The 18,664-nt window shown below is 41.5% G+C and overlaps 1 protein-coding gene across 7 annotated transcripts in view; it reads right to left on the minus strand.

Moving 5' to 3' along the window:
• Positions 1-18,664, minus strand: part of nrf1 (nuclear respiratory factor 1) — a 91,794-nt gene that overhangs the window by 48,988 nt on the left and 24,142 nt on the right. For all 7 annotated transcript variants that reach the window (XM_063073020.1, XM_063073022.1, XM_063073023.1 and 4 more), the window contains one exon: positions 16,989-17,129. In XM_063073020.1, the coding sequence (XP_062929090.1) occupies positions 16,989-17,129 (141 nt within the window). The remainder of the gene's footprint in view (positions 1-16,988; positions 17,130-18,664) is intronic.

Consider the following 18,664-nt stretch of genomic DNA (forward strand, 5'->3'; position numbering starts at 1 on the left):
TAGTGGGGTACCGCAAGGCTCGGTGCTGGGACTGCAGCTATTTACAATATACGTTAATGATTTAGATGAAGGGATTAAAAGTAACATTAGCAAACTTGCAGATGACACAAAGCTGGGTGGCAGTGTGAAATGTGAGGAGGATGTTATGAGAATGCAGGGTGACTTGGACAGGCTGGGTGAGTGGCAGATGCAGTTTAATGTGGATAAGTTTGTGGCCTAAGGTAGAAGGAGATGAATTATTAACTTCAACCTTTCTGCATCATCACTCAAAGAACTGCATGTGCGTGTACGAGAGCTGTATAACTCATCCCCTTCTACCTTAGGCCATGAACTTATCAATGACCCCTGCTGTGGGCACTTTCTGGAGGTCCAAGATCCGTATGCTCCATAACCGCTGGACTAAGTGTGTAAATGCAGGAGGGGACTATGTTGAAAAATAAGTATGCTAGGTTTTCTAAAATTGACTCCTTCTACCTTAGGCCACGAAGTTATCAATCACCCCTCGTATGTGTGTATATAAGATTATTCAAATATAACTGAAATATTAAATATACAACAGTCAATAAACAATGGCTTACATTGTAACTTAAAAAAATTCTTACTTACCCCTAAACTAAAATCATTAAACTATCTTGTATTAAAAACATTTCAGGTTTGTTATTTAAGGAAGTGTATTGTTTGATTCTACTGTATCGGCAAGTCAGATTTTATACCTTATTACTTTTGGTTCTCAACATCCTCCAATGAGAACAGCTTCCTACTATCTATCCTGTCCACACCCCTCATCATTTTACATCAAAACTCCCTTCATTCTTTCCTTTTATAAAGCAAATAGCTCCAGCTTTTCTCTAATCTATCCTCATTCCAGAAACATTCTTGCAAATCTTTTTATTATTCAGATACAGTGTGCAATAGACCCTTCTGGCCCTTCAAATCACGGGACAATTTACAACGACAAATTAAGCTACTAAACAGTATGTTTTGGAACGTGGGAGGAAACTGAACATCTGGAGAAAACCATGGACAGCATATACAAACTCCTTACAGATGACATCAGAATTGAACTCCGAACTCCGACACCCCAAGCTAATTACTACGCTACTGTGGCACCCAAATACCTTCGCCTCTTTCCTATAGCAAGGCAACCAAATTTAAATGCTACTTCAGATGAGGCTGGAATTTTTTTTAAAGTTCCACAGGACTTCCCTAGTTTTATGTTAAATGTCTCCATTGATAAAGCCCAGAATTGTGCATGTCTTATTAACGCTTTCTCAGGCTCCCATTTTCAATGACTTGTGCACTCATGTTCCAAGTTCCTGTTGCTGTTTTATTCTATATTGCCTCTCCCCAGTTTTCCTATTAAAATATATTATAGGCTTCCCCGGCTATCCAAAGGTAGAGCATTCCTATGAAACGGGTCATAAGCCGGAATGTCGTAAAGTGAATAAGCAATTACCATTTATTTATATGGGAAAAATTTTTGAGTGTTCCCAGACCCAAAAAATGACCTACAAAATCATGCCAAATAACACATAAAGCCTAAAATAACAGTAGCATATAGTAAAAGCAGGAATGATATGACAAATACACAGCCTATATAAAGTAGAAATACTTTTCTGCACTGTCCAGCGCAGCGAAGATCTCACGGCAGTGCTCTCGGCAGAAATACGCCACAAGCGCTCTCGGCAGAAACACTCTCTCCAGTAACCTTTAAGCTATGAAGCTGCCAAATCATACCAAATAACACATAAAAATACACAGCCTATATAAAGTAGAAATAATGTATGTACAGTAGCCAAACTCACTATTGCTGTATTTATTGTTGATGGTTCGAAGCCTTTAAAATCGTTCACTGCTTCAGGACACAATTTCCTCCAAATGCCATTTCTCATCAAGACTGTTAGTCTATCGAAAGCATCTCCAATGTTGGCGATTGCTAATTTTATATTGTATTCTTTCCTGATCTCTCACAAAGATGCTTCAGAGTTGCCCTCTCTGACAATGGTACGTACAATAAAATGCATTGGGGAGGGGAGGGGAGGGAAGGAGACGCAGCGTGCGCGGCTGCTCCGAAATGATATCGTATTTGTTAAGTAGGGGCTGTGCACGATCCTGATTTGATGGAGACAGACATGAGAAGCACAGAGGAACATCTGGAGAAACTTCTGAATTGCCTGCTTCACTGCCACTGCTACTGTGTGATTGAGAATCTCCAGAGGGGAAGGCCCCAGATCCTCGGATTTGCCTACTGCCTGTTGCTGGGGCTGGGGTCAAAGCGCTCGGCAGAGATGGTGCTCAGTGCTCGGTGTCGGAGGGCTGGTCAGAGCCTTGAAATTTTCAGACAGACTCAAGAGTCGGCTGTGGTCGGGAGCTTCCAGGGTGTTGCATCGGCAAGCCTGTGGCGCTGGAAGCTCATGGCAGGGAGAGTTTCGCTTCCTTCTACCGTCTGCGTGAGATGATGGGACTTCCAAGAGACTTTGAGACTTTTTTTTTACTGTGCCCATGTTCTGTTCTTTATCAAATTATGGTATTGCTTTGCACTGTTGTAACTATATGTTATAATTATGTGGTTTTTGTCAGTTTTTTTTGTCTTGGTTTGTCTCGTATTTCTGTGATATCATTCTGGAGGAACATTGTATCATTTCTTAATGCATGCATTACTAAGTGACAATAAAAGAGGACTGTGTGTCCTCATAATCTAATCTGATCACATTTTGTGTACAGTAAGCCTTAATTGTGGCTATTAGGCCTTGGTCGCACGGCTGCAGCAACAATGTCGTATTTGGCGGTAAGAACGCAACTCGAATGTTACTGCTGTACTCCGTAATGCCAGGTGGATGAGCAGCACAATTATCGACAATCACAAGACACCTATTATTGAGGTTATTTTCTCTACGGTATTTTTCAACAAAAGGACTAACGTAACCACTCACGTACTCAGAAAAAAGCACTTGGGTATTCCAACCACTTGGATGTGAATGGAACACAACGGAAAGGGTTTTTTTCTCAATGCCTTTAAGTGCCCTTGGATTTTCTGAATGGTACACTAGTTAGAGGCTTAAGGACAGCATCACCAGTGGTGTTAATAATAGGCATTAGGATAAACCTGCCCTTTGATGCCTTGTGTCCCTTAGCCTGCTTTTCTTCTATCGAAATAAATGTCTTGCTCGGCAATTTTTTCCAATAAATTGCAGTTTATCGTCACAGTTAAACACTTGCTTACACGAATAACTACTTTCTGTAATTGTTTTCTTCAGTTCTGCTGGGAACTTTTCGGCAGCTTCGGTATCAGCCGAAGCACTCTCTCCGGTAAACGTTAAACTATGAAGCTGCCTTCACCTCAGAAACCGATCAAACCACCCAGAACTACCTTTAAATTCCACTTTCGCAACACTTCCATCACCGTCGTCCAGTGCTTTCTGTATCAGCTTATTAAAAAGACTGACTGATTTCTCCTTAAGTATAAGAAAACTTAACTGAACACCACGCTTTGCACACCCATCAATCTATTCAAGCAACAGACTTTCCATTTTATCCTTTATTAGATGCCGACTAAGAGAGACCACTTTGCTACGAGCAGAACCAACAGTAACATCGGCAGCTTTCAAAATTCTTTCTCTCTGCGTATAAATAGCGCGAATGGTGGACGCAGGCAAGTTCAACATGCGGACAATGTCCTTACTTCGTTCATCACGATCGAAACGCTTATGTCTAGTTTTATGCTAAGTGGAACACCCTTACGAGCTCTTTTAGGCTTTTCTGATACCTTGGAACTCACCTTGCTAACGGATGCACAAAATAAATCGAGATAAAGCACGTGTTTAAGCAAGGGTGGCTAGAATGCAGTTCCGGGCGAGGAGCTTGGCTGTTCGGGCGTGCACTGCCTTTTTGCATAACAGTGAAAACACCTTCTGTTAGCGAAAACAGGTAACTAATGTAGGTCTTTCGTAACAGTGAGGTGTCGTAAAGCGAACGTTCGGAAAACGGGGGCCACCTGTACCTGACTTTTCTTAGACCTAAACTTTTCTGTTCTACCTGTCTCTTGCACTAGCTGTTTACATCTTGTTTCACAGTTCCTATCAGCAGTAAGACTCCAATAATCTGGTATCCTGAAGGCCTTGATAGCCCCAGACAAGAATATTTTCTTAGTGCTAGTTAATGTTGAGACACTGAATAAGAACTCAAGGAATGAACATGTACACACAAGATGCTTCAATTACAACTAAATAAGACCATAAGACACAGGAGGAGAGTTTGGCTGCCATTCGGCCCAACGAGCCTGCTCCACCATTCCATCATGACTGGTTTACTTTTCCTCTTAACCCCATTCTCCTGTCTTCCCCAGTAATCTTCGTAATCTTTGGCTAATCAAGAACCTATCGATGCCCACTTTAAATATACTCAATGACTTGGCCTTCACAGCCATCTCTGCAATGAATTCCACAGATTTACCACCCCCTGGCTAAAGAAAATCCCTCCTCATCTCTGTTCTAAATAGATGTCCCTCTATTCTAAGGCTGTACCCCCTGGTTGTTGAGCATGTGGCCAAGTGGTTAAGGCATTCATCTAGTTATATCAAGGTCGCTAGTTCGAGCCTCAGCTGTGACAGCGTATTTGTGTCCTTGAGCAAGGCACCTAATCACACATTGCTCTAGTCTGTGCGAGGAGTGGCGCCCCACATAGACTTCCAATCTACACCTTGTACGGCATGAAAATACCCGACGCAGGCCTCTCATGGTCTGAGTCGACGTTTCCTCCCCCCCTCTGGTCCTAAACACATCCACTGTAGAAAACATCCTCTCCACATCCACTCTATATAGGTCTTTCAATATTCGATACTTTTCAATGAGATTGGATCTCATTCGTCTAAACTGTAGCTAGTAAAGGCCCATCAAACATGCCTCATATGTTAGCCTTTTCATTCCCAAATCATTGTCATGAACCTCCTCTGGACTCTCTCCAATGTCAGCACATTTTTTTATTTGGAGAAGGACTAACATTATTAACTCAAAAAAGAGATTGCTGCAAATTTTTCAAAGCAGACAGATATGAAATGATGAAAAGATGTGATATTATTAACAGAAGGAAGGTGAAAGACAGGCAGAAGTTCTAGAAATTTCTGGAATACAGGCTCAAGACTCCTGTGAAGCTCAACTGGTTTCATTAAGTAGCTAAGATATTAATTGTTTTTTAATGTACACTGGTCTCAGTTTCAAGCGTTTCGGGTGTGCGTGCAAGTATGTAGGAGAAAAAACAAATTATTCCTCTGGGCACCAACCAATGACGTCTGGAGTTGACACAGAGACAACAGAGGAGGCTTAGCTCTGATTGGTTCCCAAGTGGACTATTGACATTCATTACTCCTTACATGGGCCACACAAATCACTGGAACAGAATTTAATTTTGAACTTACTCCACTTTTCAATGCAGTCCTATCCAATTTGGAACCCAATTCCATACTTAATTAATGCCCCATAACATCTTTGTGTTTTTTAAAAATCACTTTCAGCTTTAAAATATTTAGCTGTCAATTGCCATTTACTGAAGAGATCCAAAACCCTGTATGTAGAAATATTTTCAAACTTCACTCCTAATAACACATAGAACACAGAAAATCTACAGCACGTTACAGAATCTTCGGCCCACAATGTTGTGCTAACCATGTAACCTACTGTAGAAATTGCCTAGAATTTCCCAACTGCATAGCACTCTATTTTTCTAAGCTCCACGTACATATCTAAGAACCTCTTAAAAGACCCTCTACCACCTTCGCTGGCAATGCATTCCACACACCCACCACTCTGTGTGAAAAACTTACCTCTGACATCCCCCTTGTACCTACTTCCAAGAACCTTAAAACTATGCTCCTTCGTGTTAGTCATTTCTGCCCCGGAAAAAGCTTCTGGCTATCCACACGATCAATGCTCCTCATCATCTTATAAACCTCTATTCTCTGTCGCTCCAAGGAGAAAAGGCCAAGTTCACTCAACCTATTCTCATAAGGTAAGCTCTCCAATCCAGGTAACATCCTTGTAAATCTCCTCTGCGCTCTCTCTATAGCATCCACATCCTTCCTGTAATGAGGTGATCAGAACTGAATACAGTACTCCAAGGGGGGTCCAACCAAGGTCCTATATAGTTGTAACATTACCTCACGGCTCTTGAACTCAGTCCGACGGTTGATGAAAGCCAACACACTATATGCCTTCTTAACAACATTGTCAACCTGCGCAGCTGCTTTGAGTGTCCTATGGACATGGATCCCACTGATCCTTCCCTCTGCCAAGAGTCTTACCATTAATTATATTCTGTCTTCAAATTTGACCTACCCAAAATGAACCACTTCACACTTAACTGGGTTGAACTCCATCTGCCATTTCTCAGCCCAGTTCTGCATCCTATCGATGTCCCACTGTAACCTCTGACAACCCTCCAGAGCATCCATTATAGCCCCAACTTTTGTATCATCAGTAAATTTTCTAACCCACCCTTCTACTTCCTCATCCAGGTCATTTATAAAAATCTCGAAGAGGAGAGTCCCAGAACCCTGCAGAACAGCACTAGTCACTGTACTCCATGCAAAATACAAACCATCCACAATCACTCTTTGCCTCCTGTGGTCAAGATAATTCTGGATCCACAAAGCAAGGTTTCCTCGGATCCCATGCCTCATTACTTTCTGAATGAGCATCGCATGGGGAACCTTATCAAGTGCCTTACTGAAATCTTTATACACTACATCCACAACTCTGCCTTCATCAATGTGTTTTGTTACAACACTTCACTATGATATTTAGTCTGTGAATCCCAAGCAGATTTACAGTACCTTATTAATTCCACTGAAATAAATGCTAAAATCACTTATAGATCCTATAAATTTCAGGGAATTTAACACTGGTTTGTGTAATCTTTCTTTGTAATTTAACTTGGTCTAACTTTTGATTAGATCAAAGGATTACTATTGGAACAAAACTTCAACGCCTTTACATTATTGCTGAAGATATCATTCAATGCTGACCATGAACAAAAATGTTTTCATGCTGTATGACTTTATGCTGAGGTATTCAGCATCAAGAGAAACAAGATGTCTGAGGAGAGAAAGGGATGAAAATTTAAGCTGAAGAGTCTGATGTGATTATATTTCTATTGGCCAGAATATGACATTATTTTCATAAAACTGGTACCAGTTTTCCACAAGTAAACATCCAAGATTTTCACTAGAACTTTGAACATCTGAACAAAATCATAGATCTCAACCATCCAACTTACAGTGAGAAATTCTACAGTAGTGTACAAAACTCTTAGACATGTATATAGCTAGGGTACCCAGCAGTACTGTACTTGTCAATGTGGAGTGGAGAACGAGTTTATAGATCTGGTGGGAGCAAAGGATGTTGGGAATGGCAGAGATGGAGTCTTGCAGTAGGGGTGAGGGACAGGTGACAGAGAAGGAGTGCCAGGGGTAGGGAATGGCACGGGTCCAAACACATCCAGACCTGAGATACCAGGCGAGGTCATTTGATTTCAAACAATTGGTTTATTGATCATTATAGAATGTCCCTCTGGTGCTTCCTGCTCCCTACCTCTCTCCCTTCCCCGTTTCCCAACCGTGGTAGCCCTCTTCCCGCACTCCTCCCATTCTCAGTCCACAATAGAGACACATATCAGAATCAGGTTTATCATCCTTGCATTTAAATTATCATTAAATGCAAGGAGGAGGAGAAGATGGTGGCATGACGCAGCACGCGCGGGGGTCTCCGGTGATGAATATCTGTTACCTGTCAAGTAGGAGGCCGTGCACAATTCTGATTTGATGGAGGCAGATGTGAGAGCACAGAGGAACATCTGGTGAAACTTCTGGAATGTCTGCTTCACTGTCACTGCTACTGTGTGATCCGAAATCTCCGGAGGGGAAGGCCCCAAACCCTCGGCTTTACCTGTTGCTTGGGGGCCGGGGCCGGGGTCAAAGCGCTCGGCAGAGATGGTGCTCAGAGGGCTGGTCGGAGGCTCGAAGTTTTCGGACGGACTCAGAGTTGGACTGTGGTCGGGTGCTTCCAGGATGCTGCATTGGCAGGTTTGCAGTACTGGAAGCTCATGGGAGGGAAAGTTTCTTCCTTCTACCGTCTGCGTGAGATGTTGGGGCTATCTGGACTTTGAGATTTTTTTTTTACCGTGCCCATGGTCTGCTCTTATCAAATTACGGTATTGCTTTGCACTGTTGTAACTATATGTTATAATTATGTGGTTTTTGTGGTCTGTCTGGTGTTTCTGTGATATCATACCAGAGGAACATTGTATCATTTTTTAATGCATGCATTTCTAAATGACTATAAACGAGGACTGAGTGTCCTCATAATCTAATCACTCATATATCTCATGATTTTTTCTGCTATGGCAGCAGTACAGTGCAATACATGAAATTACTACAGTACCATGCACAAGTCTCTCTCTCTATGCGCGCGTGCGCACACACACCCCCCCCCCCCCAAGACTTTTATACAGTACTGTACCTTGAGCTTTGGACAGAACAGTCTAGCAGTGGTCAGGTGGCTTTAAATGAGCCATAATGAATAAAGAGCACTGAATACAAAAATGAAACAAAAATACTGGAAGTGTATTGTCTCATTATTTTTTTCCTCATACATTTGTTAAGAGAATGATAACTCATCACCTTATTTGATCAACAATAAGATGGTGATTCTTATTACCATTTGAAATACTTGTGCACCCTACTTAAGCTTGCAGTCACCTAAAGTAGTCAGTCAACTGATAATATCTAACAAATATAACTTTGTCAGCACCATTCGTTCCCCAAGAGAAATAGACAAGGAGTAATTCCAATGACAATAATGATAAGCACAATAGCCCAGTATACAGTCATTATATTATTCCGGCCCTTTTGTTCATTTACTCTTGTACAATCTCCGCTGGAACACTCAAGTCTATACCAACTGACCTCAGCAACCATGGGCTGGCTATTTTTTGTTATATTGGATATTCGTGTGAAAGGTAGCTGCTAAATATACTAATTACACCTATCTTTTATATGAAGCCTTTTAATATATGACAAATGATGAAATGCTACACGAGAGGTGTATGTGGGAAAAGAGAAATTAAACTTTTATTTGAATCAGATTTTGCAAAATCAAAGAGTAATTACTGGCCCAAAATGGCCACTTCTGGGGACGAATAAAGCTCAGTTGCTAATACGAGATTTCAGCTTCAGTAACCTGTTTTATGCATTTCTTGTTTTGCCAAAGTATTGAACCTCCTGCCCCTATCTGCTCCTGGGATTCTTTGGCTACTTTCCAGATGGTTTTAATTACAGCTCTGGGAGTGCACTGAGGTTGCATCAGCTTGATGCTCTTGTTAAGAGGGTCCTTTTCTAATCCACTGGGGACACAATAAGCAAACAGCCTCATACCTGGTTCAGCTCAATTCTAATTAGCAGCTTATAGCAACCATCTCACCTGGCTCACTCAGTAACAAGCAGAATAAAGCACAGACACTTGTGATACTAGCATTCATCAAACACAGGGAACTATTGAAATTAGGACCAGCACGTGCGCATGTTACACCTGCTCACAAGAGCCATGTAAAGACAATCAGCAACAAGATTATCTCCCACGAGATCCAAAGTCTCCGTGCAATTAATAGGCAAGACACTTATTTCTCCTGCCGTTCATTTACTCAGCTCAGTATGACTCACTTGGAGGCAGCTGTATGTTGCCGGATGAAACTACTACTGGTGAGAACTTTGGATTCTTAAATACATCCCCACATAGTTGCACTAGTTATTTACTTTACACAGGCATGAGAGGTAATAGTCACTGGAGAAATATTTTCAAGCTTATTTTCCTTGTGCATCTAAACAATACATTTTTCCTACGAATGCTGAAGGCTCTTGGTTATATAGGGATGCGGTCTCATATTGGCATCACTCCAGTACCTCTCCATGCGTGACTCACGCAAACAAGAGCTGGGAAATTATCCAGTCGAGCCAGATTAGATCATTTTCCAACACCTGACATCTATTCTCTACAACACACCTATAAGTTATACATGGTTATTAGGAGTTATCTGGAGAGTGGATATCAGGAGTGGGAATTTTCCCCGCTCTCTCCAATTCCACACAGGAGTTATTCAGCAAATCTAGAAACATGATTATTAAAGGCTAGAAGAGACTAATGAGCTGGTTTGTGCAGTTGGATAGTTTGTGCCTTGGCAAGGGTAATGGCCAACAAATATGCTTTTGGAGGCAGATTCTCAGGATATTTTACACTTATCCTAGTGAATTACTAAACTAGAATACAGAGTGACTAACAATCAAATTCTTTAGCTGACTGGAGAAAGCCAGCAAGAAATTGTAGAAGATAGTCCACTGCAGTTGGAAATTCGGGGACAACAGAATATTTTTAAAGTTGTGGAAGGGGTATTTATGCACTATATATGGACTACCGGAAGGTAGTTGATAAAATCCTTCATTAGAGATGGAAATTATTAATCTTATTTGGAAATTGGCTAGGCATCGACAGACAAAATAACTTGGTGTAGGTCCATAGCTCATCACATTCACGAACCCTGAGTTGTTTGGAAATAACAATGGTGGATGGCACTGTAAGCAGTGGAAGTGAAAATGTTAAGTTAAATAGTCTCAATACATTTCAATCAAAGAGCAAATCTGTAGTAAGTGGATTTGAAGCTAGAAAATGGGAGAGCATCAACTTTGAGCCTAAAGAGGAGACAACAGGCTAAATTATGTACAAAGAAACTTAGGGGCCCCATGCACATATTTTTCTTGTTTCTTCTTTAGTTTTAAAGTGAGAAAGGGCATTGCTAACATAGCGCGTTAAAATGCTAGGGGAGTAAATATACTAAGAGTTATTTAGATACACATGTGAACAGACAGGGAATTGAGAACTATAGATTACATACAGGAAAATGTGCAGCTTAAGCAGGCATTATGATTGCCACAGACATTATGGACCAGTGGTGCACTGTTTTAATGTCATGAACAGATTCTGAAAACAATTATATATCTAATGGGATAGTTGTGCTTATACCTGGATGACAAAAACCTGAGTAAGCTACTCCTGGACTGCATGCACACCACACCTCTAGGGTAATGCATTGGCACAGAGGAAATGCAGCACACATTTACCAGAATATCTGGACTTCAAGGGTCAATTAACATGGGGAAATTCCACAAATTACGAGAGAAATCTGGTAGTTTCATATGGCTAAAAGATATTAATGAAAACTCATAATATCGATGGAGAGAAATGATTTCCAGATGGATGAGGCAAAGAATTGGAAAATTACAACGAAGCCTTCCAAGAAACATTTCTGTGTGTATTGGGTGAACAAAGAAATATTTTGTTTAAGTGCCAACTGATGCTAGGTTGTTTATTAATTTTAGATTTGAAGTTTTCTTAATAAAAGTAAAGATTTGCATTTGTATATTTTGAAAGATTTCAAGACATTCCAACAGGTACAAAACAAGTCAAACTATTTGTCTTGGCTTCCTTGAACAGCCTCAACAAAGGTCATTTGTTGGTGTTTGGTCCATAACCTTCTAAGACTTTCTAATCCATGTATCTGTCCAATTGTCTATTAAAAGTTGTTATTGCATCTGTCTCAACCACTTCCTCTGACAGCTTATACAAAAAGATACCACCTTTTGTGGAGGAAAAAACACCCTCAAGTTCCTGTTAAATATTTTCCCTCTCACTTTAAAGCTATGCCCTCTAGTATTTGATTCCCCAAGCTTGGGAAAAAGGTTGATGTGAATTCATGCTATGTGTACCCATCATAATTTTATACACGAAACACTGGTTCCGTCTTCTGTGCAAGTCTAGGGAAGACAATCTCTGGCCCCACCAAACATGGGAGATTGAAACACAAGCCACCCCCCCCCCCCACAAAACCCTCTGTGTGGATGCTGCACGATCCATTACCGTGTTACAAATAAGCACCATGAAATAACAGATGGTACATCACATACAACTAAATGACTTAGCTTTATAATTCATAATTTGACTTAAGGGTTAGTAAAGAAAAAGCAAAAAAAAAGAAAAGGGCCCATTTTAATGAAACAATCTAATGTGCACAAGTTGGACCTCACGGTTTCCCCTTCACCAATACTCCTTCAATCTCTCCCGGGCTTCGTCAAATCATGGCCCCTCTCCGGGTCGACTCCTCCAACCTCTTCTCTCTTCTCTCCCAACAAAAGTCCCAAGCCCAACCTTAGTGTCCCTCACCAGAGAAACCTCCCCTTAATCCAGCCATCCTAATTGGATGGCACACAATTCTCCCATCTCTTATCTTCAATAGTAACCCAAACAAGCAACTTGCACAGAACAGAACAGCATAAAAGAGAAAAAAGTATGAACCAGGGCATTACATACACATCAACAAAATTATCTCAGTCTCCTACGTTCTATGAAATAAAGCCCTAGTACAGACAACCCAAAAAGGCGGACTGCCTATTCCGGACCACGAGAAACAAATGTCTGGACCGTGGCGACCCACTGGCACTTATGTGAACACACCTGTCATAACATGTAAATAAAGCACGCGCTGTTCTAATTTATTTTAACCTCATCCCACACTGTACACTTGACCTATGCCCCAGTAGAGCGCGCGATGCCGAGTTGATTAAAACGTGTGCAATTGATATGGTTGGCGAAGTTTTAAGTCATGATAAGAAAACCAAGAAAACGGTTGTGGAGCTATTAAAGACGGTGCCATTGTTGGCTAACACAGCAACAAGAAGAGTAGACGTTTTAGCGGGGGAGTATTTTTCCAATCTACTCACCGATTTGGAGAAAGCAGAAGCCATATCACTAGCCATAGACTCGTCCTGTGACCGAACCGATATGGAAGAGCTATCTGTGTTTGCAAGAATTTTTGATGGGAAGACCTTCAGGAAGAGCTACTTTGTTTGCTTCCTCTACCTGGGCGCACAACTGGGGAAATAACTTTTAATGAATTGACACAGTTCTTTGAGAAGAATGGCTTGGATGTGAGCAAAATTGTGTCTGTTGTCACCGATGGGGCTCCATCGATGGCGGGACAACACAAGGGCTTGGTAAGCAGGTTTGCCGCTGTTAACTCAGCACTCTTGGCATTTCACTGCATTATTCACAAATCAGTGTTGTGTGCTAAACTGTGTGGGGCAATGAAAGAGGCAATGGATACGGTGACGAGACTGGTAAATTTCGTTCATGAGAGTTCTAGTCTGCAACATTACCTTTTCAAAGCATTGCTGGAGGAAATGTCAGCGGAACACAAAAGATCTTTTGCTGCATTATGATGTTCGCTGGCTGAGCAAAGGCCGTGTGTTGGAGAGGGTGTGCGACCTGCGCGATGAGCTTGTGTCATTTTTATCCAGCCTACAGAGCTAAAAAGCCCAAGGATTTAAGGGGTTTTTAAGTGACAACAAGGTGATGGCACGTTCTTTTTTTGTGTGACATCATGTCTCATCTAAATCAACTTAATCTGCAATTACAAGGCAACAACCACACTGTTGCGGACATGTACGAGGCGATTAAAGCTTTCCAGTCAAAGCTGAACCTTTTGGAGAGAGACATTCACGGGAGAAAGTTGCACTTTCCACGTCTGTGGGAGCATTGCGAGAAGAAATGCGGGAGGATCCAGTGATGAAGGATATCGTGAGGAGCCTGGCAGAAAACTTCAGGGAATGATTTGAAAGCTCCCCTAAACTCTCAGGTGACATCCTCCTCTTCCTGAGACAGCCGTTCTCCGTTTCAGGTGATGGCCAGTGGACTGCAGAAGCCAGAAGGCTGGAGCCTTTCATAGATGAGGCAACTCTTCAGATGGAGATCTTGGAAATGGGAACATCTGATTTACTCAAAGCACAACACAAGGACATTGGGGTGAGTGACTTTTAGATCAACGTGGTTCCCCAAGCTCAATTCAAAAACACAAGAGCTATTGCAATGCTCCTACTCACACTGTTCCCCTCCACGTACATATGTGAGTCATCATTTTCTTCAATGAACTCTATCAAGAACCAGGACAGAAACAGACTCTCCATTGCACATCTTGGCCAGTACCTCAGGATTGCCACAACAGAATACAGGCCCGACATCAGAAGGGTTGCCTCATCCCGTCGCTGTCACTTCTCTCACTGATTGGTGAGTGAATCAATTTATTTTTGTCCATTTGTCAATCTTATTGTGGTATAATAATATTACAACAACAATAATACTGATAATTTCATTTATAGCTACACTTCATACTTCAAATGCTATATAGTTTAATTAAAAAGAACAAATAGATTAAATGAGAGAACAGAAACAGTGGAAAAGGCAGTACTAACTAAAACTCTTTGTGTGGAAGAGAAGTGGTGAAGACTACCATGTTTACTGTGTGTGTGTGTGTGTGTGTGTGTGTGTGTGTGTGTGTGTGTGTGTGTGTGTGTGTTTTTATGTATGCATGTATTTTAAGTCCCAGATGAGTTCTCATTGTGACAGCTGACAATTGTGATAACTAGAGTCATAATTAAATGGTTGGTTTTGGACTTATTTTGTTTCAAGAGTGCATTTTTTTTTTCTTGTGCGACCCACAACATAGGCTTTGAGAATCCCAGGCCTAAATTATTACTACTACTACTAATAATAATGGTAATAGCAGCAACAACAACATCTGCCCATAAAACAAATTACTGGGGCAATGAAAAAAAAAACTCCGGACGTTTTGGCCCTTGGCTTGGATGCTTGACATAATTTGGCCCTTGTGGAAAACTAATTGGGGAACTCTGTCCTAGTCCATCTGATCTCTCACTAGAACTCAGTCCCACAAGTTCATGCAAGTTGTTTTTGCACTTGTCCCAGTTTAATCTTTTCTATAACGGATTGATCAAAACAGAGCAAAAGTAGGTCAGCAGCATTCTGTACAACTGCATAATGACCTCCTAACATTTATATTCAATGCCCCGACTTATGCAATGTCAGAAAATGTCAAAGGAACTATTCCTTTGTTTTTATGCTGTTACTGGGACGTTAGAACGATCTTTTTTATAATTGTATGTATTTTGTTATAATCTGCCAAGTACTGCCATCATTCCATACAATATCATCAGTACAAAGGAAATTGGATGAATTGTTCAGGAATGTCAAAATGAACACCTGAATTACTCAGATATAGAGGCAATGGGCCAAGTGCTAGTCAATACAGTTAATATGGAGGGTGTCCACCGGATGGCATGGACAAGTTTCCATGCTGTTCAAATCCATGGTTCTATGATAAGAGGTTAGAGCAATGGGGAAAATATAGACAAGTATGAGGTAAAAGATCAGTGGAGCTGGAGTGAGGTGTTAAACAGGCCATTCTTTCTTCTATTCCTTATGCCCTTATGATTCCAAGCATTTATATTGTGGTGCACTAAGCCAGGGGTCCCCAACCTTTTTTGCACTGCAGACCGGTTTAATATTGAGAATATTCTTGCAGACCGGCCGACCCAGGGGGAGGGGTAGGGTTGCCAACGGACAAGAGTAGCAGTCATACGTTGTGTTTACCCAGAGAAAGACTACAATGACCATGAAGCCTTGCGCGGGTACCAGTGCGCATGTGTGACCTGCACATGCGTGTACGTGCCATTTTTTTTCCCTGCAAATTGTTTTTGGCGATTCTGTTCGGGTGGGGGGGGGGGTGATGTTAATCACGACCGGAATATAGGTGATAAGTGGCTAATACACTCAATTTCGTTTCTAAAAGGGTTTATCTAACGAATTTAATATTAAACACACAGCGCATATTTTCCTCGCATGAATATAGTGATGTCAATTATCAGGGGAGGACAGGGGAGCTTGAAGTAAGTGTTGAACGAACTTCCAGTAGAAGTGGCAGAAGCAGGTTCGATATTATCATTTAAAGAAAGATTGGATAGGTAATGGACAGGAAAGGAATGGAGGGTTATGGGCTGAGTACAGGTCGGTAGGACTAGGTGAGAGTGAGAGTTCGGCACGAACTAGAAGGGCCAAGATGGCCTGTTTCCGTGCTGTAATTGTTATTTGGTTATATAAGTAAGTCAATAGCATCATAACATTTTAAGTAACGTTTGGATATTAAACACACAGCACATATTTTCCCCATATGAACATATAAAATCAATGCAACACACCAATATCGCTAAATCAGTGGGAGCCCTGGGCTTGTTTCCCTGCAACAACACAGTCCTATTGAGGGGTGATGGGGGACGTCGATACTCGAAGGGTGTTCCTTATGTCCAATCTATTCCGCAATTTAGTTTTCGTGCATTCATTGCAGAAAACTCCGCTTCGCAGAAAAATGTTGGAAATGGAAGCAACTTTTTCAGTGCTTTCGTGGCTATCTCAGGATATTTAGCCTTGACTTTGATCCAGAATGCCGGCAGAAATGTTATGTCCAACATACTTTTCAGCCTGTCGTCATTTGCAAGCTCGAGGAGTCGATCTTCTTCTTCCTGCACTGACATGGATGATGCGTGCGTAATGGCCTCGCGTGCGTAATGGCTCAACAGTGGCCGTGACAGAGAATGAGGAAAGGTGCAGCTGACTCATATCGTTTCCTTGCGGCCCGGTACCGGTCTGCGGCCGGGTGGTTGGGAACCGCTGCACTAAGCCATAGAGGTCAGACAATAAAAGGTGACCAAAATGGCTTTGAAAATCCTAGCAAAAGACAGCTGGATCACTATTTCACCACGATAAATGTGAACTCGGTGAAGGAAAACGAAAGTTGTCTATAATTGTTAACGCTTACAGTAAATAGAATAGATAAGCAAACTGGTGATTACTAGTAATCAGGACATTTTGAAGATGGGGTATGGGGTGAAGTGTGAGGATAACGCAAAACTGAAGGTGGATATTTAAAGTTAATATCTCATAATGTCATGGGATAATTATGCTGAAGCTTTCAGTGGACTACTTTACCTCCTTCTCCACATCATCTACATACGTCATTAATGCAAAACAGGCTTGGCTCACCTGTGTCATTTTGTCTACAGAGACTGGGATTCCATCAATAGTGAGTGGTGGAAGGTCAGAATTAACCTCCTGAGGCGTGGGAGCATGCTCTGCCAGCGCTGACTCCAGGTCTTCCAGGATCATACTTTTGTATTTGCGTACCTAGGGAAAGGCAAAGGCTTCAGGTAAACAATCTGTGAAGTGGCAACCAAAGGGAACCAATGCTAAGCAACAACCTCATCCAGGTGCTCTGTGGCACTGAGTTGCATTAACAAAACATGGTCACATCTGCTACTGCACTTCAGAGGGAAGATGTTGAGAGAGAAGAGGCAGGTTACTAACCAGCAGAGGCAAACAGGATTTAGAAATCAGCACTACAGTACCGAACAGCCACGTCAGTGTTAAGGAAGACATCTAAATATCTCCAGTAAAACAATATCATATGTTGCCAGCGGATTTTGTACGTGGATGCTGCTTATTGATTTGTCCAAGCATTTAGCTTCAGATCACAGCACCCAGATCATGAAGGTCAGGCAAAGGGGACAGAGAATATTTGCAGAGTTGAAAACATATCTATGCACAATGTCAGCAGAAACCAAGTTCATCTTTATTGTCATTCAGTCGTATACACGTACACAGCCAAACAAAAAACATTCCTCTGGACCAAGGTGCACAACACAGTACATTTAACTCACACACAACACAAAGTAATATTACCACAAATAAATTAACAAATAATAAAATATGTTCCAGAAGATTGATATTTAGCATAATGTGCATTTACAACACAAGTTAAAATATAAACAGTATAACACTACTGGCACTTCATAAGTGAACAGATCTGTGTGGTGAAGGGAGTTCAGTAGATTTATTGCCTGGGAAAAGAAGCTGTTTCCCATCCTGACAGTCTAAAAGCCTAGGGAAAAGTCATCAGCCTGCCCTATTGACTGTAATGTCCCCTGAAAGAAATAATGTTTAAACGCGAGGGTCTCTTTATGGAAAATAAACGGTATGAAACAGTGCTGAATTGTTATTGCATTTAAGATAGGAGGAAAGTTTAAAACTAAGGACACCAACAGTGTAAAATTCCAGAGGGAAGCCATGCCTGCATGTAAATCTAGGGTGGAAAGAACAGCTGAAAACTTGCATCAATACAAGAAAATTAAAGAGGAAGGGAATAAAAGCCCTTTTTGGTAAAAGGGACAGGTTTCATGTTCTGTTATAGCCTGCACACTAACCTTCACCACACCCCAATTAATAGCAAAGCCAGGATTTTGTGTTAGAAAGCAGATGCTTGCTTCAAATCCCCAAGGGAAAAATCCGAAACAAACTAATTCCCATCCACCTGCACAATCCTACCTTTGACCTACACATCATGCAACCCAATCCATAAAAGCCAAATAAACTCTCTGATAGACCTTTTAGCCACTTTAATCCACCCCTCTCTCAACTCACCGCTGGCTTTCACAATAGTGATCTGCTCGTGTGATTACCGGATGATTTTTCAGCTAAAACTCAACCTTCGTGGATTTATCCATAAAGTAACAAAAGTAGCATGAAGTTCACCTTTCAGGTAGTTCTAAGCATACCCAAGACCATGAAGAGCAAGTCTCCACAATTGGATTGAAGGACCTCTAAAAGGCATTTGATAAGGTACCGCATGCAAGGCTTATTGAGAAAGTAAGGAGGCATGGGAT

The sequence above is a fragment of the Mobula hypostoma genome, chromosome 20 (assembly GCF_963921235.1).
Source record: "Mobula hypostoma chromosome 20, sMobHyp1.1, whole genome shotgun sequence".
Taxonomy (NCBI): Eukaryota; Metazoa; Chordata; class Chondrichthyes; order Myliobatiformes; family Myliobatidae; genus Mobula; species Mobula hypostoma.